Source organism: Oreochromis aureus, linkage group 9, assembly GCF_013358895.1.
Source record: "Oreochromis aureus strain Israel breed Guangdong linkage group 9, ZZ_aureus, whole genome shotgun sequence".
In the NCBI taxonomy this organism is placed as follows: Eukaryota; Metazoa; Chordata; class Actinopteri; order Cichliformes; family Cichlidae; genus Oreochromis; species Oreochromis aureus.
The window spans coordinates 38,965,161-38,989,745 of NC_052950.1; the positions used below are offsets into that span (position 1 = coordinate 38,965,161).

Here is a 24,585-nt window from a genome sequence, read left to right on the forward strand (position 1 = left end):
CAATATGTCTGCTTTTGCTTCCTTGTGTCGTCAGCCCTGATTCGTCCCAGCTGTGTTTCCCTCCTGTCTCCCTGATTGCTCCCTCTGTGTATTTAAGTCCTGTGTTTTCTTGGCTCTGTGTCGTGATCTCCCTCATCTCACACTGTGTTCTGTTTGCCAGCCTGCCTGTTTAGTTTATTCAGTTTATTTTCTGTATGAGCAATAAAGCTGCTTTCACGGCACTATTTCGCCTCTGAGTCTGCACTTTGGGTCCTATCTTGGGATCAGGTGTTTGAAAATCTGAATCTGTGCAGTAAATGTGACCTTCAAATGAAAAGAGACATTTAATCTCCATCATCATTAAATGAAGGGGTGAACTAATCACGAGCATAGATCTGATACATCCTGGATGAAGTTTTATGATAATACTTTGATTATCAAGTATTGATTATCCTGATTAGAACAAAGTGCCTCCTCATGTCCTCCATCCTCACATAAATATATGAGAATTAACCTGAAAAAAGCTCAGAGGGGATCTTTTAGTGATTATCAGCTGCTTTAAATATTATTGTTTAATGACTGTTTATAAAGAATTAAATACATTTTAGCCTTCTTTTATTCTGAAGGTCCGATTTGATCTTATTTAAAAGACAAACCTTTGCCTTCACGGCCTGCCACACCCGCCTGGTGGAGGGGACGAGGACGGCGGCGAGCTGGCACACCGGGCCGGGGAAGCCTCTCTCTGGGCAGAAGTAGCCCTGAGCCACAGTGCCAAAGATCTTATCGATGGAGGAGTTGGAGGGCAGCGTGCAGTTAAAGATGGAGAACTGACGCTTCAGACGCTGAGGGATGTTGTTCCGACCGCCGCCGGGGTGAATCATGGCTGCCACCAGCTGGTAAACATCATTACACGCATCAGTCAGTCACAGAGCAGGTGATCTATCATCATCATCATCATCATCTCTCTGATTGTTTATGATTTAAAACTTTTCAAGGAATCCCTCAAACCAACAGGTTTGTGTTCACTTCATACATTTCCCTCCACTTTATTAGGTACACCTGTAATACTCCAGTATATCTGTAGCTCCTCCTGCCTTTGCTCACAGTAACCTTCATCAGTCTGTCATCATGGAAACATCCAGAATGTGCCACAGCGCTCCAACCACAGCCAAACTTCACCTGAACATCCACCACAGTGATGAACTCTCCTGGACGATCCAGGCTGTAGAAACCTCCCTGCTCCATCAGCTGACGCACAATCTCATTGGTTATCTGAGTGAGATGTGGGGGTGGGGGCGTGTCAGAGATATAATAATCTGATTGGTTACATGCAAATTAGAGAGAGAACAGGGTGGGGGGAAAAAACTGAGCTGATTGGTTATTTGTGATGTGAGGTGGAGGTTATTCTGTGAGAAACAAAGAGGTAAACTAGCAAAAGTTTGACCAATCACAGAGAGCCTGAAGCCCACCTGGTCGCCCCATTCGTTGATTACGGGCATGTTGATGTCGTCTATGAAGACGGTCATCCTGCGTCCGGCCGGCGGCCCGTAGGTGGTGCCCATGCGTTTGTCGATGTAGCTCTCGAGCGTCCTCTGGAACATGCCGGGCAGCGTGGCCGAAGAGAAGTTCACCGTCTTACTGAGGTGGAGCTCTGGGTCGAGCTTTCCAGTGTAGCCCTACAGGGGGAGCCAGAGAGCAAGCTGCATGCTGTAGGCTGTGCTAGCCTGTGCTGGTGAACGGTTAAGCGCACTCTTACTTTAATCATGACGGTCTTGGCTGTTCCTTGCTCTCCGATCAGCAGCACGGCCTTCCTCTGCTTCATGATGGTCTGCATCAGGAAGTCCGTCCTCACGTTGTCTACGTTGGGAACCAGGATGGACGAGTAGTCAGGGACGTGGTCTTTGGGGTAGACATACTCTGGGACCTGATCAGAACCATAAACACAGAACATGCATGCAGCATGCTGACTTCATTCTCTGTGATTAACACTCAGGAGAAACATAGAGTCCTCTCACCTTGTTGGACCAGTGCTCCCAGTGTCCCTGCTCGCTGACGGTGAACTCAAAGATGGTCTGGTCGTCCTGAGTGGGTGGCAGGTCCAGAGATGAGCTGTGGCCCTTTGAGACAAAAACAAAAACACCTTTCAACTCAAATGGAATATTTACGCCCATTTCCAACCAGATGAACCCTTAAAACGTTTTTTTAAAGTACCATGTGACTCGTTTGCTCCAGCCTTGGAGGCCGTGGTGTTCAGTATTGTGATAACAGAGCAGGACTGACTCATTTCCAGATGAGTGACCCTTTGTAAGATGTCTTTTACCTTTTTGCTTGGAGCCAGTCAAAGTTTGATTGGTTTGGTATCTAAACTTTATATCATAGCTAGGGATGGGTACCGGTGTCCGGTGCCATGATGGCACCGGTTCTGACATAAACGGTACACTGTAAAATCTAACTTGTTGTTTCAACTTAAAAATATCAGGTACAGGGCTGCCTTAAAATTTTAAGTTAAGTCAAGAAATAGAGTTTGTTCTTATAACACAACCAATTGTTATCTTAATGAAAAATCACATGTTGTCTAAACTTTTGTCTTAGTTTAGTTGACTGAGATTTGTTAGTCAGTTCAACTCCTTTAATTGTCATTTTTACTTGGGAAAACTCTTTCAGCTAAATTAAAATAATCTATTGTTTAAACTCTTGTCCTAGTTCAGCTGACTTGGGTTTTTTAGTTAATTCAAATACTTTAGTAGTTCTTTTAACTTAGGAATCTATTTTAGCTTAACTAACATAATCTGTTAGCTAAGTTGATTTAAGTTTATTAATTAACTGAGCTCCTTAAGGTGGCTGAGTGAACTTGTAAATCAGTTTCATTTTAATTATCAGAGTTGATTGACTGGATGTAAAGAAAATGTGTATTAAACATCTTAAGTTTTGTTTTGTTTTTAGCTTTCTAACATCCATTTCAGCAAAACTACCTGTTAGGTTTATCTTAGATCTCAGGTTTAAATATCTACATTCCTTTAAATTAATTTTCTGTTGTTTACAGAAAAAAATAAAAACCCACAGATTCCATTAAAGTCTATCTGATCATTTCATACAGAAAGTTTGTTTTAAGAACATGACAAGACAATTACTCATGAGCACCCAACATTCACCATTTATTGTGCCATCTTAGTCATCTGAGAAACAGAAAAATCAGTGACGTAGCTCATCAGGCTCACAATCCATCAAAACTCAAAGGCTGCTCCTGTGAAACAATAAATTTGAACTTGGTCTTGAGCCCAGTTTGGGTGAAGATGAAATTCTGACCAATACTCTAGGAGCAGTAGTGATTCTTGTGAAGTAACAACATAAAGTCTGCATTAATGTAATGTATCAACGGGACACTTGCTATTTTAGAAAAGTTATTCTTTACATTTGCAAAATTTTTAAACTTCATTGTGCTCAGTCACACCTGTTAGCATAAAATGTGAAATATTAAAATAGTACAAAACCTTTGATAAGTGACAGTAAAGATCAGTTTATAACAACTAAGACATCAAACTCTTGTATTTGTCTTCGTTTACAATTGCAACAAATTCCACAGAACCAATATCTCTGAAAATGAGTGCATGCTTCTGAAACATTTGATAATATGGATATTTCAGAAACATCAGTTTGAGTCTACTCAATTGCAAAACAAAGGAAAAACTACTGACTTGCATGAGATAAGCATCTGCAGAGTCCACCATTATATTGTTGTTCACATAAGTTTCTTAAACCATGAACTAATGAGTAATTGTCTAATCTGGAATGTAAAGTGTAGTCATTTAGTGGCATACAAAAGTGAGAATGAGAACTTGCAAGAATAAAAAAACAAACAGTAAAATAAAAACTGTCCTTAACACTAAGGAGCATACAATTACAGTTCTGCATGGCTTTCTGCAAGAGTCTGTTTCTTAGACCATGCACTAGTGAGATGCACTGCCTTCCACCAATGTTCATTAGGATGTTCTGAATGACTTCAAAGATGTCCTTAAGTTCCTTTGGATAGTGTATGTTGAGGGCAAAAAGAAGGCCCATCAGCATGGAAATGGCACTTGAGACATCCCTCAGATTAGACAGGATTACTGCCGCCTCAAGGACAACCAACACATCGATGATGTCTTCTTCTTTCACCATCGCAATGCCAACTTTCATCCTCTTAGAAAACGTGTCTTCAATACCTGTCGGCTATAAAAGACAAAAAAATAAATAAATAAAATTACACAATTACAATTACACAATATCCCTTGTGCTTAAGAATTCATGTCTTTCCAAAGAAGAGCCATACTGATGCTTTGGATGATGGTGATTGGCTTTGGGTAACACTTAAAGGTTTCCACCATTTCCCTAATACGACCTGGTGTGTTTCCTGGAACATCTGGGCCGCTTGTGATGGGTTGGTCACCCACCGACACCCAGCTGATGACAGTGACGGGGGAGAGAACTGACATGCTGGGGAAGAAACCGTTGCGGATTCGAGTGAAGGATCTGGAGCTGGTGCACGACTTCTGGCTTGCTGACATCCAAGAACAGTGCATCATCGGCCTCGATCTGCTGACCCGCTGGGGGGCCTGCGTTGACACCGCGAAGCTGGCTATCACTCTTGGCACAGAGACTCTGGCCCTCCAGTGCGGCCAAAAGCAGGTAACCAGAGACTGCAGGCAGACTCGGCTGGTTCAGCACACCACCAACACCGGCTCTGCTCAACCCATCTGTCTGCGCCCACGCCAGCTGCCTCTCTCGAAAGCGGCCGGGAGGCGGGCCCAGGAGGCACGGGCGTGGCTACTGCTCGGGCCACAGCCGGCGGAGGAGGATGGCTCTCGTTGACCCCGCAGCAGCTGAAGCAGGAGCAGGAGGCTGATGCGACGTTGGTTCAGGTGGGGGCCTGGCTGGAGGCAGCACGACGCCCAGGCTGGACAGGGGTGTCAGGACAGGGGCCCGAAGTGAAGGCCTACTACTCCCAGTACAACAACCTGGAGACCCACGACGGCCTCCTGTACAGGAGATGGCGGGTCCCCGGGCAGGGCAGAGATCTCCTGCAGCTGTTGGTGCCTCGGGCGCTGCGGTCACAGGTGCTCGAGCTCGTCCACGGCTTGGTGGGGCCAGCCACTATGGAAATGCTAAAACTCTCCGCCGTCTCAGGGGCGGTTCTACTGGCCTGGCTGTCGGACGGGATGTGGGCGTCATATGCACTGCTGTGACACCTGTACGGCACGGAAGGGCTCCACTCAATGCTTCACTGCCCCCTACAGCAGCGTCGGGTGGGGGCCCCGATGGAGAAGGCGGGAGGAGACATCCTAGGCCCTTTCCCGTTCCTGAGGCAGAGAACGGCGTGTTGGTGGCCAGAGACTGCTACAGGAGGCTGAGGGAGCAGCGCCAGGCCCAGGTCAGTGCCGAGTACGACAGAAAAGAGCCTGCGACACCAGGTGCGGAGGGGAGCTTTCGTGCCTGGCGACAAGGTTTGGGTGTACTGCCGGTTCGCAGAGAGGGTGTCCCCAGGCTGTGCGGTCACTGGAAAGGGCGGTGGAGGTCGTGGGGCGGCTAACAGAAGTGGTGTACCGGATCCGCATGCCAGGGCCAGGACGCGTGGCGGTGTTGCACCAGGAGAGGCTCTCACCGTACTGCCCGCCCGCTCCCGCAGCCGCCGGGCAGGGGATGCTGGTGGCACCCCAGGTTCTCATCAAGTGACTCTTCCCTGTGGGTCGAGATCGGCCTGCGCTACCGAAGGAAGACACATGGACATTTGCAGGACTTTGTGTTGGGTAATGGGGTTGTCGGGGACGACTGACCCCTTAGGTGGGGGCTATGTAGCGGCCCAGGGCTGTCGGGATGTTATAGACATTTATGTTCTGTTTTGTAGTTCTGTTTACAGTTATGTTTGTGTATGTTGCCATGGTGACAGGTGACGCCCTCTCGCTGCGACGAGGTGGCCTTCCGGGGTCAGAGGGCGCCCTGTGTTGTTCTGTGTTGCCGCGCTGAGCAGAGGGCTCGCGCCAGTGTTCCTCCTCAAAAAGCTAATAAGCGGCTGTGCTCCTGGCTAGCCTCGCCGAGAAGCAAGACCAAAGCGAAACCTCTGTCTCCTCCGTTTCATGAGCTCGCCACAATACTATAGACAGCTGCTGGGGTTTCTTTAACCTGAGTAGTGAGAAGACCATGAGCGGGCGGGGGGGGGACGATGGGGACGGGAGTCCGCTGTTGAGTTTTGGACGAAATGCATTCTGGGATATATAGCTGTCCCAAGTCTACACCGATGCATGCTCGATAAAATGGGCGGATCGAGAACACATCCGGGACTTTTAGCGTTCTCGGCGTGATGCGTGCCGGTGGAACAGTACTTGGTCTCCGACTGATGGCGTATCCGCAGTACACGAGCATGAAATACGCACAAATGCACGCATATTGATAAACGCCCTGCTGTGCTCAACTTACCCACATTGTCAAGTTCACATAAGTTGCTGATTTAGCTGGACATGAGTTTTCAAGTTAGCTTTTTTTGGTGTAATTGGGACGTTTTTAACTTGTAATTCTATGTTATAACAACAACTTCAGTCATCTATCGTCAAACTGATATAGAATAATATGTTGAAATAACAAACATCTAGAATTACATTTTACAGTGTAGTAACCAGACCGAAAAGCAGCGCACATTTCGGTGCTTTATTTCGGTGCTTTTTTTTCCTGAGATGTGATGACTTTAGATTTTAGCCAATCATTTTACGTTTCCTAGGATAGTAGGCGGGGCCAAGTGCCTACGTTCTTTTAGAGCAGAGCTACAGATTAAAAATGCCCAAGGCAAAGCGGTCAAAAGTCTGGCTGTACTTCACAGCAGAATATGCAAACTCAGCAGCCTGCAACAAGTGCTTTAAGCTGATACTGTGATACTGTCAAAGGAGGTAACACCTCAAATCTGATGAAACACCTGGCGACGCATAGCGTTTTTTTTAAAAGCTGAGAAATGCGCCGTGTTTGATAGCTTGCTGCGAGACCTCACACCGAGCACATCTACTGCGGGTGTGGTGCCTGTTATCGGACCCGGAGTTAGCAACAACACAACAACAACAACAATCTTTATTTATAGAGCACATTTAAAAACCAGCGGTATGCCAAAGTGCTTAACATAAAACAGGAAATAACACAAGTATAATCAGGGTCATAAAAAAGTAAAAACTGTAAAATTATGTTCACAGGAAAATGCCACCAATACACAATGGCGATATGACATACACAGCACAAATAAAAGCATAATAGGAAAATTAATAGAATAAATCTATACAAACAAGGCCAGCATTAACCGGTAGAAAAGGCAAGATTAAACAAATACGTTTTAAGCCGTGATTTAAAAGATTGGATAGAATCAGACGCCCGGATGCCAATCGGAAGGTTGTTCCACAACTCTGGTGCAGCCAGGGCAAACGCTCGGTCACCTCTAGACTTCAGCCGAGATCTAGGCTGCACCAACAGTAACTGTGAAGATGATCTTAGAGACCTAGCAGCAACATCCCCCAAAAACCCGAAGAGTAGAGTCCTGGCCCCTAGCCCTGTCAGCGTAGCAGAAATGATGAGGATGATGATGGCAGCAGCAGCCGTTCTCCTCTGCGTGAGTAGCTTCATGTTGTTCGTGTGTAATTTACGTTGAGTACGCTAACCACATTATTACATTAATGCATGTAAGGTGAACTAGCAAACACCGTCGTAGTTACATGCGGCTGTCTTCTTGTTTGATGGCAGATGCTCCCTTCACCCTGGCCAAAAAGGCTAAAATGACCAAAGAAAAAGTGGAAAACAGTTAAACATGAGAGGTTTTTGGACAAAGTTTGTGTTTTTTCCATTGATTAAGCACTGCTTCCAGCCAAGAGTGATACCATATATGCCCTATAGCTGCAGAAAAGGCTAACATTGTTATCTTTTTACAAATAACAGCTGAACATGAGAGGTTTTTGGACCGATTTTGTGTTCTCCATTCTTTAAGCACCGGTTCGAGCACCGTTTAAGCACCGGCACCGTTTCAAAAGTACCGGTTTGGCACCGGTATCGGATAAAACCTAAACGATACCCATCCCTAATCATAGCCTTAATCCTAGCCCTCTACTTAAGGGTGGGGGCGGGTAAAGGTGAGTAATCCCTCCTCTGTAGACTGTAAATATTCACACTACGGGTTCATTTGATTTGAAAACGAGGTTTGTTATGGAGTCAAAGAAAACTTTCACACACCTTCAGGAAGGCCTCCATCTTGGCTCTGTCATCCAGCTCCAGCAGTGCACCCAGAGACCACATGACTGCAAAGACAAACATGCGTCCCACATGATCATGGCCACCGTGTTTGTCCTGCGCTGCTGGGAGCAAACCCTGAAAGCACAAATATGAAGAATAACCAAACAAAAGGGCAACAAGAACTTTGAAGACTTAGATTCTAGTTTTTCTGGTGTTTTACTGCTGTGTCCTACCTGCAGCAGGTCAATAGTCTGTTTGATGTACATACACTCCAGCACCTGCATCTTAGGGGACACAGCAGTGAAGACAAAGTCCAACAAGTCCTGAAACAGAAGAATACAAAACTAACCTTCAGCTTTCCTGCTGTCTGATGATTTCTTTACCTTTAAGGTTGATGCATTTCTAATCTCTGCTTACAACGTCATCAGTAACTGATGTTTGGCTACATGGGTGCAGGAAACAAGCGATAAACACCAAACTGAACAGACTTTCAATGGTCAAGTGCAGTTCCTCTAACATCCACCAGAGGTGGATAGGGTAACAGGGTAACATGTCCAACGCTACAGCAGAAATAAACGTGTTTACATGTTTGGTGTCTGTAGCAGTGTTCATGTCTCACTAAGTTCACTATGATTAATTATGGAGTTCATCAGGGTCCTGTGCTGGGACCAGTTTGAGTCACAGTGCTTTTCCTCGTTTCTCCTTCTTTTGTGTAATATTGGAGAGTCTGTGGCCGACAACACAAAGTGCTTGGAGGTGATAGTTGTTGTGAATTGGTGCTACATAAATAAAACTGAAGAGACTGAAGAAGTCACTTGGATGAGTGACGAAACGTTTCTCCCACAAAACGCTACGTCCAGATGAACAGATTCAACTTTTGGAGAAAAACTGAAGAGAATTGAATTAAGAAGCTTTGATCCTTGTTTGCTGAGTTCAGATGAGGTTATTTTATGGTTCACTGCTTTGCTGCTCCTTTGTCGTGTATGTTTGACCAGGTGGTAACATCTTATAAATATTAAAATGATAAATAAGTCTAATTGTGTCCCGGCGGCTCTCACCTGGTAGCAGCAGTCGAAGCAGTGTTTCAGAGTGCTGGCCTGCTGCTCTGCTAGTTTCTGTAACCAGGCCTGCAGGACGGGCCTCCAGCTGAGCACTGACGAGCTCATGAACACCATCCCGTTCCTGGAGACGGTGGCTGGGGAGGCGTTGTCGATGTTGTGGGGCTCAAAGACAATCTGAGGGAAGAATATAAAATATATGGCTTGACTTGACCTCGATGCATCTCCGGTTTCTGATCATTATGTTTGTGGATTATGTCAAACTGCACCACAGTGACTGTCTGGCTGAAGTGAAGTGAGTTTTGTTTGTTTTGCTTCGACCTTGCAGCAGGGAGCCATGGGGATTCGATCGCCATTCGCCAGCGTCAGAGTTTTGTTGTCGTCTAAAACAGAGTTCAGATTCTCGATCCAGATGGCATCCACCGGACCATCCAGCACAATCCAGATGTATTCCCCCTGACACACACACACACACACACACACACACACACACACGTACATATACATATGCACTGGAGCATCATGAATGTAGGGAACATGTTGAGCTTCCATCAACCTTTTTGCCTTTCAGAGTTTTCCTCCACAGTGTGGAGAAAATGCCGTCCGTCCAGTCGTTGGTGGTCACGTCCAGCATGCCGAACATCTGCGAGGCTGTGATGGCTTTGGGGTTCATCCTCATCTCTCGGTGGGGCGAGCCGCACTCAGACATGGCCTTCATCAGCGTGTGGATGCACTCCGTCTTCCCAGCACCACTCGGACCCAGCGTCATCATACCTGCACGAGCACAGGACAGCACAGGACTCTTTATTGCCATCAGTGTGTCTGTAACCTCAGCATTATTGAACACTGGTTGTATATAAAATAAAGATTTGTGCACCAGAAGCTTTTTAAACTTTTATATACCAAATTATGTTATATAACATTTACGTTTTTAATAAGCTGTTGGTTTCTAAGTGTGTAATATCATGTTACTATATCCACAGTAAGTGTGGGTGATGTTGTTGTGACAGCAGCCAAAGACAGATTGTGTTGGTGTTGTGTTTAACAGTGTTAGTGAAGCCATAATGTTGTGAAACTCTGTGTACATGTAGAATAATAACCTGCACTGGAAACTGTTTAAACCTCATTTTGAGGAGGAAGTTAGCAAACCTTTGCAGCACTTTTTAATCACATTAGACTGATGAGTCTAAACATGCAGTTTATGTGTTTAATGATCATAGAAACTAATGTTGAGGCTTCTTTCCACTAATTTACATTGGAACTGTAAATGAAGCTGAGTGGTGAGACGAGAAAGACTAATTAATGTGTCACTGTGTCCAGATAATTGTGTCTGTCTGTCGGGATCATCACCATGTCGGACTCTCTGCGTCTCATAGAGCTGGACCAGTTTGAGGATCCAGGGCGGGTGAGGGATCAGACCGGCCTGCTGAGCCTGACTGAAGATGGCCGACTCCAAGTCTGGATAACCGGCTTTATCCAGAACTGCAGAGGAGGATGAAAGAAAAGCACACAGTATGAGAGCCGTCGTGTCCTCATGAAGCCTCTGCTAGTGTGTTTCAGTGTTATGTGAAAGAAACGTACCGATGCCAGGAAACAGGTCATTGATCAGACTCATAAACAGAGGCTCGTCCTCGTCCACCTGCAGAAAGTCACAGAAGCAATCAGGATGGCTGACTGTGACGATGACGAGGGCTCCCCCTAGTGGGCAACTCTAACACGTCTGATAATGATGAAATGAAAACTTTAAACATAAAGTCTAATTTCTGCATATATTACTAACACACACACCAGTTTGGAGAGGTTCATGTCCCTCAGGACCCTCATCACCATGGTCTTCTCTGGTTCTGATGGGTTAGATCGCTTCACAGCTCCCAATGTCCTCAAAACCGACAAAATGTTCCTCAGACCGAAATCATAATGGACCTGGTGAGAAAGACCAGAGAAATTATAAATAACAATATGATTAAATGCATGAGTAACACTTTAAAAAGAAGGACAACGGAGAAATGAGAAAATCCATCATCTAACACCAAGAAGGACAGGATGTGCGGTGGTTACAGCATCAGCACAATGAAACACAATGAAAACAAAACGCACTTACCTGAAAAGAGAGAACACGATGAACACAAAGAAACTGCACCGACTTGTTACTAAAAGAGCCAATCTATTAATTCTGCATAAATTCAAGCCATAATTACTGACTGTTTCTTTCTGCTGTAAAGTTGAGCATTTTAACTGAGAGTCTGCAGGAAGCATATTCAGAGCAATTATCTGAGCAGTAATATGGCTGCTGTGATGTTAATTGACTGTCCAACAATAGTTTCAGTGCGGGTGATTCTGTGGTTTGTGTTGGACATTACTGTATATTACGACGTAGCAGACACAGTCAAAGTGAATGCAGCATTACTGGATAACTTTAGATCTCCAGCCTCTCACATATATATGGTCACGTTTGGCTCCAAAAACCAAGATAGGAAAGACAGAATAGCTCAAATTGAGACATGAAAGCACCTTCTTGTCTGACTTGCTGAGGACGACTGTTTCTTCTGCGTTTCTCGTCCAGATCATTTGGATTCCCAGCAGGCCAATCTGAGCCGGGAACGCCGACTGGAACTCCAGTAGCTTAAAGGCGGAGTCACTGATGGCCTGGTAAGCCTGACGGATGATAGCATGAAGGGTTTCCCTCACCCCAGCTAGCAGCTCTCCTAACCACACCTCCACATTCCCCTGCAAGTGGAGGTGAGATGCTGATTGATAAAATGATTCAGTTTAAGGGAAAAGTAACGGGGAACTGAATTACTGGTCTCCATGTGGAGGTGAGATTACCTGTGCCAGCACTGGCTGGCCCAGCTCCACAGTTTCTCCTTTTTGGGACTGGAAACTGATCATCTGGTCGTAGATTTTCTCATTGAAAACAACTCTGTTAACGTTATCGAACAGACTGAGCAGATGAGCCTGACAGACACAGAGCGAGGAAGCAGATTCAATGTCATGATCAGAGGAAAGCAGAAACTCAGCAGCAGGAGCGAACCTGAAGCATCAGACAGCAAATACAAACCCATCAGATCTGAAACCTGTGAGCTGCTGTGTCACCTGTAAATCTGTCACCTGTATAACGTGTCACCTGTATAACGTGTCACCTGTATAACGTGTCACCTGTATAATGTGTCACCTGTATAACGTGTCACCTGTATAGCGTGTCACCTGTATAATGTGTCACCTGTAAAGTGTGTCACCTGTATAATGTGTCACCTGTAAAGTGTGTCATCTGTATAACATGCCACCTGTATAATGTGTCACCTGTATAACGTGTCACCTGTATAGCGTGTCACCTGTATAGCGTGTCACCTGTATAATGTTTCACCTGTATGATGTGTCACCTGTAAAGTGAGTCACGTGCATATTGTGTCACCTGTATTATGTGTCACCTGTAAATCTGTCACCTGTAAATCTGTCACCTGTATAATGTGTCACCTGTATAACGTGTCACCTGTATAATGTTTCACCTGTATGATGTGTCACCTGTAAAGTGAGTCACGTGCATATTGTGTCACCTGTATAATGTGTCACCTGTAAATCTGTCACCTGTAAATCTGTCACCTGTATAATGTGTCACCTGTATAACGTGTCACCTGTATAATGTTTCACCTGTATGATGTGTCACCTGTAAAGTGAGTCACGTGCATATTGTGTCACCTGTATTATGTGTCACCTGTAAATCTGTCACCTGTAAATCTGTCACCTGTATAATGTGTCACCTGTATAACGTGTCACCTGTATAATGTGTCACCTGTATAACGTGTCACCTGTATAGCGTGTCACCTGTAAAGTGTATCACCTGTATAATGTGTCACCTGTAAAGTGTATCACCTGTATGTGTCACAGGTATAATGTGTCACCTGTATAGTGTGTCACCTGTATAATGTGTCACCTGTAAAGTGTGTCACCTGTAAATCTGTCACCTGTATAATGTGTCACCTGTATAACGTGTCACCTGTATAGCGTGTCACCTGTATAACGTGTCACCTGTATAATGTGTCACCTGTAAAGTGTGTCATCTGTATAACAAGCCACCTGTATAACGTGTCACCTGTATAACGTATCACCTGTATAGCGTGTCACCTGTATAATGTGTCACCTGTAAATCTGTCACCTGTATAATGTGTCACCTGTATAACGTGTCACCTGTATAATGTTTCACCTGTATGATGTGTCACCTGTAAAGTGAGTCACGTGCATATTGTGTCACCTGTATTATGTGTCACCTGTAAATCTGTCACCTGTAAATCTGTCACCTGTATAACGTGTCACCTGTATAATGTGTCACCTGTATAACGTGTCACCTGTATAGCGTGTCACCTGTATAGCGTGTCACCTGTATAATGTGTCACCTGTATAGCGTGTCACCTGTATAATGTGTCACCTGTAAATCTGTCACCTGTAAAGTGTGTCACCTGTATAACGTGTCACCTGTAAAGTGTATCACCTGTATGTGTCACAGGTATAATGTGTCACCTGTATAGTGTGTCACCTGAAAAGTGTGTCACGTGTATAACGTGTCACCTGTATAGCGTGTCACCTGTATAACGTGTCACCTGTATAATGTGTCACCTGTATAACGTGTCACCTGTAAAGTGTGTCACCTGTATAATGTGTCACCTGTAAAGTGTGTCACCTGTATAATGCGTCACCTGTATAACGTGTCACCTGTATAATGTGTCACCTGTATAATGTGTCACCTGTATAACGTGTCACCTGTATAATGTGTCACCTGTAAATCTGTCACCTGTAAAGTGTATCACCTGTATAATGTGTCACCTGTAAAGTGTATCACCTGTATGTGTCACCTGTATAATGTGTCACCTGTAAAGTGAGTCATGTGCATATTGTGTCACCTGTATAATGTGTCACCTGTATAGTGTGTCACCTGAAAAGTGTGTCACGTGTATAACGTGTCACCTGTATAACGTGTCACCTGTAAAGTGTGTCACCTGTATAATGCGTCACCTGTATAACGTGTCACCTGTATAGCGTGTCACCTGTATAATGTGTCACCTGTAAAGTGTGTCACCTGTATAATGTGTCACCTGTAAAGTGTGTCATCTGTATAACATGCCACCTGTATAATGTGTCACCTGTATAACGTGTCACCTGTATAGCGTGTCACCTGTATAGCGTGTCACCTGTATAATGTTTCACCTGTATGATGTGTCACCTGTAAAGTGAGTCACGTGCATATTGTGTCACCTGTATTATGTGTCACCTGTAAATCTGTCACCTGTAAATCTGTCACCTGTATAATGTGTCACCTGTATAACGTGTCACCTGTATAATGTTTCACCTGTATGATGTGTCACCTGTAAAGTGAGTCACGTGCATATTGTGTCACCTGTATAATGTGTCACCTGTAAATCTGTCACCTGTAAATCTGTCACCTGTATAATGTGTCACCTGTATAACGTGTCACCTGTATAATGTTTCACCTGTATGATGTGTCACCTGTAAAGTGAGTCACGTGCATATTGTGTCACCTGTATTATGTGTCACCTGTAAATCTGTCACCTGTAAATCTGTCACCTGTATAATGTGTCACCTGTATAACGTGTCACCTGTATAATGTGTCACCTGTATAACGTGTCACCTGTATAGCGTGTCACCTGTATAGCGTGTCACCTGTATAATGTGTCACCTGTAAATCTGTCACCTGTAAAGTGTATCACCTGTATAATGTGTCACCTGTAAAGTGTATCACCTGTATGTGTCACAGGTATAATGTGTCACCTGTATAGTGTGTCACCTGTATAATGTGTCACCTGTAAAGTGTGTCACCTGTAAATCTGTCACCTGTATAATGTGTCACCTGTATAACGTGTCACCTGTATAGCGTGTCACCTGTATAACGTGTCACCTGTATAATGTGTCACCTGTAAAGTGTGTCATCTGTATAACATGCCACCTGTATAACGTGTCACCTGTATAACGTATCACCTGTATAGCGTGTCACCTGTATAATGTGTCACCTGTAAATCTGTCACCTGTATAATGTGTCACCTGTATAACGTGTCACCTGTATAATGTGTCACCTGTATAGTGTGTCACCTGTATAATGTGTCACCTGTAAAGTGTGTCACCTGTAAATCTGTCACCTGTATAATGTGTCACCTGTATAACGTGTCACCTGTATAGCGTGTCACCTGTATAACGTGTCACCTGTATAATGTGTCACCTGTAAAGTGTGTCATCTGTATAACATGCCACCTGTATAACGTGTCACCTGTATAACGTATCACCTGTATAGCGTGTCACCTGTATAATGTGTCACCTGTAAATCTGTCACCTGTATAATGTGTCACCTGTATAATGTTTCACCTGTATGATGTGTCACCTGTAAAGTGAGTCACGTGCATATTGTGTCACCTGTATTATGTGTCACCTGTAAATCTGTCACCTGTAAATCTGTCACCTGTATAACGTGTCACCTGTATAACGTGTCACCTGTATAGCGTGTCACCTGTATAGCGTGTCACCTGTATAATGTGTCACCTGTATAGCGTGTCACCTGTATAATGTGTCACCTGTAAATCTGTCACCTGTAAAGTGTATCACCTGTATAATGTGTCACCTGTAAAGTGTATCACCTGTATGTGTCACAGGTATAATGTGTCACCTGTATAGTGTGTCACCTGAAAAGTGTGTCACGTGTATAACGTGTCACCTGTATAGCGTGTCACCTGTATAACGTGTCACATGTGTAGCGTGTCACCTGTATAATGTGTCACCTGTATAACGTGTCACCTGTAAAGTGTGTCACCTGTATAATGTGTCACCTGTAAAGTGTGTCACCTGTATAATGCGTCACCTGTATAACGTGTCACCTGTATAACGTGTCACCTGTATAATGTGTCACCTGTATAACGTGTCACCTGTATAATGTGTCACCTGTAAATCTGTCACCTGTAAAGTGTATCACCTGTATAATGTGTCACCTGTAAAGTGTATCACCTGTATGTGTCACCTGTATAATGTGTCACCTGTAAAGTGAGTCATGTGCATATTGTGTCACCTGTATAATGTGTCACCTGTATAGTGTGTCACCTGAAAAGTGTGTCACGTGTATAACGTGTCACCTGTATAACGTGTCACCTGTAAAGTGTGTCACCTGTATAACGTGTCACCTGTAAAGTGTGTCACCTGTATGTGTCACCTGTAAAGTGTGTCACCTGTATAATGCGTCACCTGTATAACGTGTCACCTGTATAACGTGTCACCTGTAAAGTGTGTCACCTGTATATTGTGTCACCTGTGTAATGTGTCACCTGTAAAAAGTGTCACCTGTAAATCTGTCACCTGTAAAGTGTATCACCTGTATAATGTGTCACCTGTAAAGTGTATCACCTGTATGTGTCACCTGTATAATGTGTCACCTGTAAAGTGAGTCATGTGCATATTGTGTCACCTGAAAGTGTGTCACCTGTATAACGTGTCACCTGTAAAGTGTGTCACCTGTATAATGTGTCACCTATATAACGTGTCACCTGTAAAGTGTATCACCTGCATAATGTGTCACCTGTACAGTGTGTCACCTGTATAACGTGTCACCTGTATAGTGTGTCACCTGTATAATGTGTCACCTGTATAGTGTGTCACCTGTATAATGTGTCACCTGTATAGCGTGTCACCTGTAAAGTGTGTCACCTGCATAATGTGTCACCTGTATAACGTGTCACCTGTATAACGTGTCACCTGTATAGTGTGTGAGTCAGAGGCTTGGCCCAGAATCTCCAGCAGGGCGGGGTCGGACACGAAAAAAAACCGAGGGAACACCAAGCGTTTCTTCTCCAGGTAACCGGAAAGAGACTTCTGACAGAGCTCCAACTGCTCCAGCAGGTGAGGGAGCAGCTGCAGGAGGAGGACAGATGGAGCTGCTGTGAATCAAGCACTCATATTTTACCCTCATGGCAGAGTGTTGCTCAGGAGCACTCGGGCCACACCTGGCTGAGCGTCTCCTCTCCCACGCAGCACTGCACCACGTTGGGAATCTCGTGCGCTCGCTGCATGATCCTCTGCCACGATTTGTCGATGTTCTGGAAACGTTTGGCTTCCTGCGAGGTTTAAAACTCCGACTTCAGTCTTAAATATGAAAGAAAAAATATCAAATAAAAGTCTGAGTGTTTGCTCCTACCTGAGGCAGCTGCTTGGCGATGTCTCCACCCACAAACACCGCTTCAAGGTAGATCCAGAGGTTTTGAACCGACAGCCACTTCTCGATGATCTCTGAGGTGTTGGAGAGTTTCTGAACCCACAGCTGGATGGAGGGCTTTATGCGGAGGCGTTGTACCTGCGGAGCAAAGAGCCACAGGTGTAACCCTGCATGCACAAACAGCATTCCTTCTTTTCTTTCCTGCCTCTCATGTTTTTCTTGCTTTCTGACTCTGAGACGTCTTTGCTTTCCTTCCACCCTCGTCTCCTCACCTCCTCTGCCCTCGTCTCCTCACCTGTTGCTCACCAGGGACGTCAGCACCATCAGGCTGTCCTCCATCATGGAGATTTTCTCTGCGGTCTCGGCTCCTTTCAGCAGCAGTTCTCCTCTGCTCCTGAAGGTGGCGAAGCTGAGTGTGTGGCTGCTCCACTCGGCCACCACGTCCTTCAGCTTGGCCTTGATGTCGCGCTCCTTCACCGCGCTGATGCAAACGTCCTGGTTCACACGGATAAAACACGTTCTCACATTAAAGCAGCTTTAATAAACTTTCAGGATTACAACAGTTTTACTTTCTTCTTTGCATTTGATACATTTTCTTAAAAAAATCAGTTCAGATGAAAGTTTCAGAAATATTTTTCACCTGTAATCTTAATCTGGAGTTTTAGGACTGACCCAGTATTTTAGGGTTGTATGAATTCAGGTAAGAATGGTTTACGGGGACTTTCTCACATGCTGCATTTCCAAGTTAATTTCTAACTTTGCACATTCGTCAGACACATTTCAGATTTGTGTTTGTGTGTGTGTGTGTGTGTGTGTGTGTGTGTTTAGGCTGGTCAGTTTAGATGTGTAGTGTTTTCAGGCTCAGACCTCGTTGCCCTCTCTGTGTTTCAGCAGCGGAGCCTCTATAATGTTTCTCAGGCAGAAACTGTCAGAGTCCACCTGGAAGCTGTGACCGGTCACATCGCTGAGACGAGTCCAGTGTCTGTGCAGCATCGCCTGAGCCACACATTTATTACACATTATTATTATATACTTTCAACATACATGTAAATATTTCACATTTATTGTGTACCCTGTATCTTATTGTGAAATCTCAGTCTTTGTGTTAGGTGTCTCTGTCACTTCCTGTTTTATTTTGATAGTCTTTTATACTTTTGCTTCCTTTTCTCGTGATCTCCTGCCTGTCTACACCTGTGTCACCTGTCTGTCCTCCGTCTCTCTAACTAGCCTTATGTGCACATGCAGCCTCACTGCTCCCCGTGGCCGATGTCACGGCGTCTGTTGTCTTTCCACTGTGGTACCTGCAGGACATGACATCACACCCCCGCTGAAGGCCACAGCCAAAATCCATCGGTCCACCAATGAAGCTGTTCCACAAACGTTTGTGCAGTTTCTTAGTTTCCTGTTTTTCCTTCCTTTAAAAAGTAATTTATTACTCTACAAACTTCTGTGTAATTCCACGACACGTTCTAACATTTCTGTGTAGCTGCTCTGCAGTCGGCTGCATCAACATCAAATAATTGTAATGTGAGTGAATTTAGTGCATAAGTAACTAGGGATGGGTACCGGTGTCCGGGGCCATCATGGCACCGGTTCTGACATAAACGGTAGTAACCAGACCGAAAAGCAGCGCACATTTCGGTGCTTTATTTCGGTGCTTTTTTTTTTCCTGAGCCAATTCTAGCCAATCATTTTACGTTTCCGAAGATAGTAGGCGGGGCCAGGTACGTACGTTCTTTTAGAGCAGAGCTACAGATTAAAAATGCCCAAGGCGAAGTGGTCAGAAGTCTGGCTGTACTTCACAGCAAAAGATGCAAACTCAGCAGCCTGCAACAAGTGCTTTAAGCTGATACTGTGATACTGTCAAAGGAGGTAACACCTCGAATCCGATGAAACACCTGGCGACGCATAGCGTTTTTTTTTTTAAAGCCGAGAAATGCGCCGTGTTTGATAGCTTGCTGCGAGACCTCACACCGTGCACATCTACTGCGGGTGTGGTGCCTGTTATCGGACCCGGAGTTAGCAACATCCCCCCAAAAACCTGATGTTAGCAGAGACGGGCCTTCCAGCGGAATCTGCATGAATATTGAAGATACTTATTATCTAGACGGAGGAATAATCACACGTGGGGCATCGGCTTTCACCGGAACATTCACACCAAAGGGTGCCATTGTTTTTATTAACTTGCGCATACTCCGTGCACAACAGGAAGCATCCTTACAAAATAAAAGCATAACAAATGACAGTGAGGGCATACCTAATAATTAACTCAACACCCCCACTTGCACTCACGTTGTCAGTTTTACATACATTCCAACAGAAACAGTTTTTCTTTACTATCTGTTTACACTCCAAACATATATTTCTCAAACTTCAACAACTTCCCCTTTGTTGCTGGGTTTGTCATAACATCAGCCACCATCAGACCTGTCGAACAATATTCCAACATCAAATTTCCAGCATTAACTGTTGATCTTACAAAATGATGCTTGATATCGATATGCTTACACCTCTGTCTGTTAACAGGATTCTTTGCCAATGCAATAGTCCCTTGATTGTCCTCAAAAATCTTTGGTGGTCCCTTTTGATGCTCATACATGCTTTGCAACAGTTGTGTCAAGTACAAACATTCTTGTGTTGTTGCTGCCAAAGCTATGTACTCTGCTTCACAAGTTGACAAGGCAACAGTTGGCTGCTTCTTCGTTCGCCATGACACCAAAGTACCTTCTTCATTCAGGCTTATGCAGTAACCTGTAGTACTTCTCCTGTCGGTCACATCTGCAGCCCAGTCTGAGTCACTGTGACCTTGTACTCTCAAGTCTTTGTCACTTTTCCTGTAACACAATGTCTTGTCCTTTGATTGTTTCAAATACCTTAGAACATGTTTAACAGTAGTCCAATGTTCCACAGTTGGTTCTTTGAAGTGCTGTGACAGCTTACTTACAACAAAACATAAATCTGGTCGTGTGCAAGAGGTCAAGTAAATAAGGCTACCTACTGCCTCTCTGTACATCCTGACATTGTTCATTTTCTCAGCATCATCATTGTAGTTCAACTTTTGTTCACAAGGAGTTGACCTTGGTTTACAGTCTTGCATTTGAAATCTTTCCAGTACGTTTTCTACATATCTCTCTTGTGACATTTTTACACAGTCTTTGGTTTGCTCAAAATCAATACCAAGAAAATGTTTGAGTTTCCCCATATCTTTCATTTTAAACCTTGCAGTTAGCATTTCTTTCACAGTTTTCAAAACACTTTCATCACTGGCTGCAATAATAATATCATCAACCCATATGATCATGATCACTTTGTCTTTTCTTGTTTTCCTTGTGTAAACACAATGATCTACAGGACTCTGCATGAAACAGTTCTCTAACAAATAGTCATGTAATGTCTTGTTCCAGTTTCGGCCCTACTGTTTGAGTCCATAAAGTGACTTTTTCAGCTTGTAGACCAGTTTCTCATCTGTTTTTCCTTTTACTTCATAGCCTTCCGGCTGCTCAACATAAACTTCAAAGTCTATTGGTGCATGTAAGTATGCGGTTTTTACATCCATCTGATGCAAAATCAGGTTCTCTTGTATCGCACACTGCATCAATACTCTTATGCTTGTCAGGTTAGCAGTCGGAGAAAAAGTTTCATCATAGTCTATCCCAAAACACTGGCTGTAACCTTTAGCTACGTACCGTGCTTTATATTTTTCTGATCCATCACCACTGTTTTTCTTCACATATACTCATCTACCCCCCACTGCTTCCTTTCCCTCAGGTAAGCTTGTTAGGGTAAAGGTATTGTTCTCTTTTAAGGATTGTATTTCCTCATCCATAGCTGCTTTCCACTCTTTAGAGTTGGGTGACTTTACAGCTTCACTGAATGTCACGGGTGAGTCACCTATCAGTCTGTAACAGTAGTCTATGTTAGTCAGCACTTGATCATCAATGCCTTCTCCTGACTCATATTCATTTAGATAATCTGGTTTCTTTCTTGTTCTAGAAGGATACCTTCTGGACTTTTCAGTCTCATCACTAAGTGGCGTCTGACTGTTCACTTCTGGTTGGTTGTCAGTCCCTGGTTCCTGTGAACTGGTACTGGGGCTTTCCCTGTTCATGTTTGGTCTCTCTCTCACCTGTATGTCCTCATCCTCAGATGTCGTATCAGTTTGTGTTTGCTTTTCCTCATTGTGTTTGGTTACAAACTTAACCAGCCTAAACTTTTGCACTTTAGCGCTGTCTGGGAAATAAACCTTGTATGCTGGACTGTTTTTGTCGTAGCCTACAAAAATCCCTTTTGTACACCTAGAATCCAGCTTACCCTTGTGTTGCTTGTAAGCATAACACTCACACCCAAACTTTCGCATCCTGGATAGATTGGGCTTTCGCCCAGTCAGCAAAAAGTAAGGTGTCTGTCCTGTCCGGTTATTAAAGCACCTGTTTCTCACAATAGCCGCTGTTCGAACTGCATACGTCCATAATTCCTTTGGTACGGCACTCTCAATAAGCATGCACCTTCCCATATCAAAAAGTGTTCTCCAGCCACGTTCTGCTGTACCATTCTGGTGAGGGGAATATGGGGCTGAAGTTTCATGTCTTATTCCATGTTTGTTTAACAATGCCTGGTAACTCTTTGCCATGAACTCTGTGCCATTGTCTGACCTGATACACTTTACCTTCCCGTGTGGGGCTGTATCGGCCAAAAAGATTTCAGTTGCTTGCATTGTTTCACTTTTGTTTTTGAGAAAATATACAAATACTGCACCGGAAAAGTCATCGGTAAACAATAATGCATATCTGTGTCCATCTCGTGACTCTGGATCTATTGGCCCTGCTAGATCCGTATGTACCAGCTCGAGAGGTTTCTCGGCTCTTCTGTCAGGGTTTCTATTCCTAGTCTGGACAAATTTTCCCTGGATACACACCTCACAGTTCAAACTTTGGTTGTCTGTTTTCCCCTTGATTTTCATACCTTCAACCACATTTTGTAACTTCAGAATGTCACTATGATTGCAATGTCCCAAAATTTCGTGCCATGTCTGCACATCAAAACAATTATTACACTTATCATCATAGTCACTTACAGTTTCAAGGTAATAAAGTCTGTTGTGCTCATGGATGTAGAACTTTGTACCGTCTCTGTGTTGAAGGCCGTTCCTTCCTTTCTTAAAGATGATAGTAGCTCCATTCGCGGTGGCCGCTCTCACAGAGAAGATATTCTATGGAAATGAGGGAATGTACAGAGCGTCTTTCAGTGTTGCTTTACACTGTCTCCCTCTGCTGTCAATCAAACACACCTCTGCATCTCCTCTGCCTTCAGCCACTCCTTTACACCTGGTGCCATCAGCTAATTCCACACAGTGTGTTCCCGGCTGGAAGTCATCATTAAATTTCTTGAACGCTGTTTTATCATTCAGGATGTGTGATGTTGCGCCAGTATCCACCATCAGGCCTTTGGTCCTGATGTCCTGTCGCTGTTGAGGTTCTGCGTAGTCATCATTCATCCGGAAGACATAGGTGTCGTCGCGCTCTGCGTTGCCGCCCTCCTCCGAGGCTGTGCGCGCTTCATCATTCCGTTGTCGTCTCCTGCAAGTCGACTCTCGATGGGTGTTGCTCCTACAGTGACTGCACCACTGTTTGTAGCCGCATGCTCTGGCCTTGTGTCCCCGCTGGCCACACTTAAAACAGACTATGTCTGACATGTCTCTCCTGTGGTCACTAGCCACTGCTGCGGGTCTTGCGCTAGGTTGCACTCTCGCCTTCATGATGTTATCCTCTTGTTCCACTAACCGCATTTTCTCAGTGTCCTCATAACTGCGGAGCTTTGTTTTAAATTCCGCAAACTTGATTTCTGATTCACTTTGCGTTATGTGGACAGAAAAAGGTTTAAAAGCTTCTGGTAAACTTTTTAACACCATCGCTACGAGCAGACCATCACTAAGTGTCTCTCCCGCATTTCTCAGGGCTGTAATAAATGTCTCTGCGCGTATGATGTACTCTGTGACGCTCTCACTGCTTGCCTTCTTCAGAGAAGTCAGTTCAGTATAAAGGCTGATAATTCTTGGTTTACCTTTTCCTGCATAATAGTCTCTTAAAATTTTCAGTGCCTCGCGTCCATCATCGGCAGCTTCTCTCATCACGAGCGACAAACTCTTATCATCCAGGAACTGTATTAACTCTGCATAGGCCTGGGCATTCTTATCTTCGTCGTCCTCATCTTCGTCATCACTTTTCAATATTGTCTCTTTTAGACCTTGTAATCGAAGATGTCCCAAAAATTTTGTCTCCCACAGTTCATACTTCTTTTCATCTCCGTCAAAAACCAACCTTGCCCATCGGCTACTGGGTTCACCAGCACGCTTACTCATGGTGCTAAATTAGCATGCTAGTCCTCACCGAACACGCTGTACTTTGCGACTTTTCTGGTGGTAAACTTTCTCCTAGCGTAGCTTCAATATTTTCCTGGGCCCATAACCTGTTAGCAGAGACGGGTCTTCCAGCGGAATCTGCATGAATATTGAAGATACTTATTATCTAGACGGAGGAATAATCACACGTGGGGCATCGGCTTTCACCGGAACATTCACACCAAAAGGGTGCCATTGTTTTTATTAACTTGCGCATACTCCATGCACAACAGGAAGCATCCTTACAAAATAAAAGCATAACAAATGACAGTGAGGGCATACCTAATAATTAACTCAACACCTGAAGAGGAGAGTCCTGGCCCCTAGCCCTGCCAGTGTAGCAGAAATGATGAGGATGATGATGGCAGCAGCAGCCGTTCTCCTCTGAATGAGTAGCTTCATGTTGTTCGTGTGTAATTAACGTTGAGTACGCTAACCACGTTATTACATTAATGCATGTAAGGTGAACTAGCAAACACCGTCGTAGCTACATGCGGCTGTCTTCTTGTTTGATGGCAGATACTCCCTTCACCCTGGCCAAAAAGGCTAAAATGACCAAAGAAAAAGTGGAAAACAGTTAAACATGAGAGGTTTTTGGACAAAGTTTGTGTTTTTTCCATTGATTAAGCACTGCTTCCAGCCAAGAGTGAGACCATATATGCCCTATAGCTGCAGAAAAGGCTAACATTGTTATCTTTTTACAAAAAAAACAGCTGAAC

The 24,585-nt window shown here is 44.4% G+C and overlaps 1 protein-coding gene across 1 annotated transcript in view; it reads right to left on the minus strand.

The window, feature by feature from the left end:
• The window catches only part of LOC120441849 (dynein heavy chain 5, axonemal-like), a 60,390-nt gene that overhangs the window by 24,916 nt on the left and 10,889 nt on the right, over window positions 1–24,585 (minus strand). Inside the window, 21 exon segments of the mRNA XM_039617297.1 lie at window positions 636–872; window positions 1,159–1,251; window positions 1,449–1,655; window positions 1,736–1,903; window positions 1,995–2,096; window positions 8,212–8,346; window positions 8,445–8,534; window positions 9,270–9,446; window positions 9,591–9,725; window positions 9,826–10,043; window positions 10,620–10,751; window positions 10,851–10,908; window positions 11,058–11,192; window positions 11,781–11,996; window positions 12,096–12,224; window positions 17,013–17,168; window positions 17,261–17,371; window positions 17,452–17,586; window positions 17,651–17,660; window positions 17,765–17,964; window positions 18,337–18,465. Coding sequence (XP_039473231.1) covers window positions 636–872; window positions 1,159–1,251; window positions 1,449–1,655; window positions 1,736–1,903; window positions 1,995–2,096; window positions 8,212–8,346; window positions 8,445–8,534; window positions 9,270–9,446; window positions 9,591–9,725; window positions 9,826–10,043; window positions 10,620–10,751; window positions 10,851–10,908; window positions 11,058–11,192; window positions 11,781–11,996; window positions 12,096–12,224; window positions 17,013–17,168; window positions 17,261–17,371; window positions 17,452–17,586; window positions 17,651–17,660; window positions 17,765–17,964; window positions 18,337–18,465 — 2,973 coding nt within the window.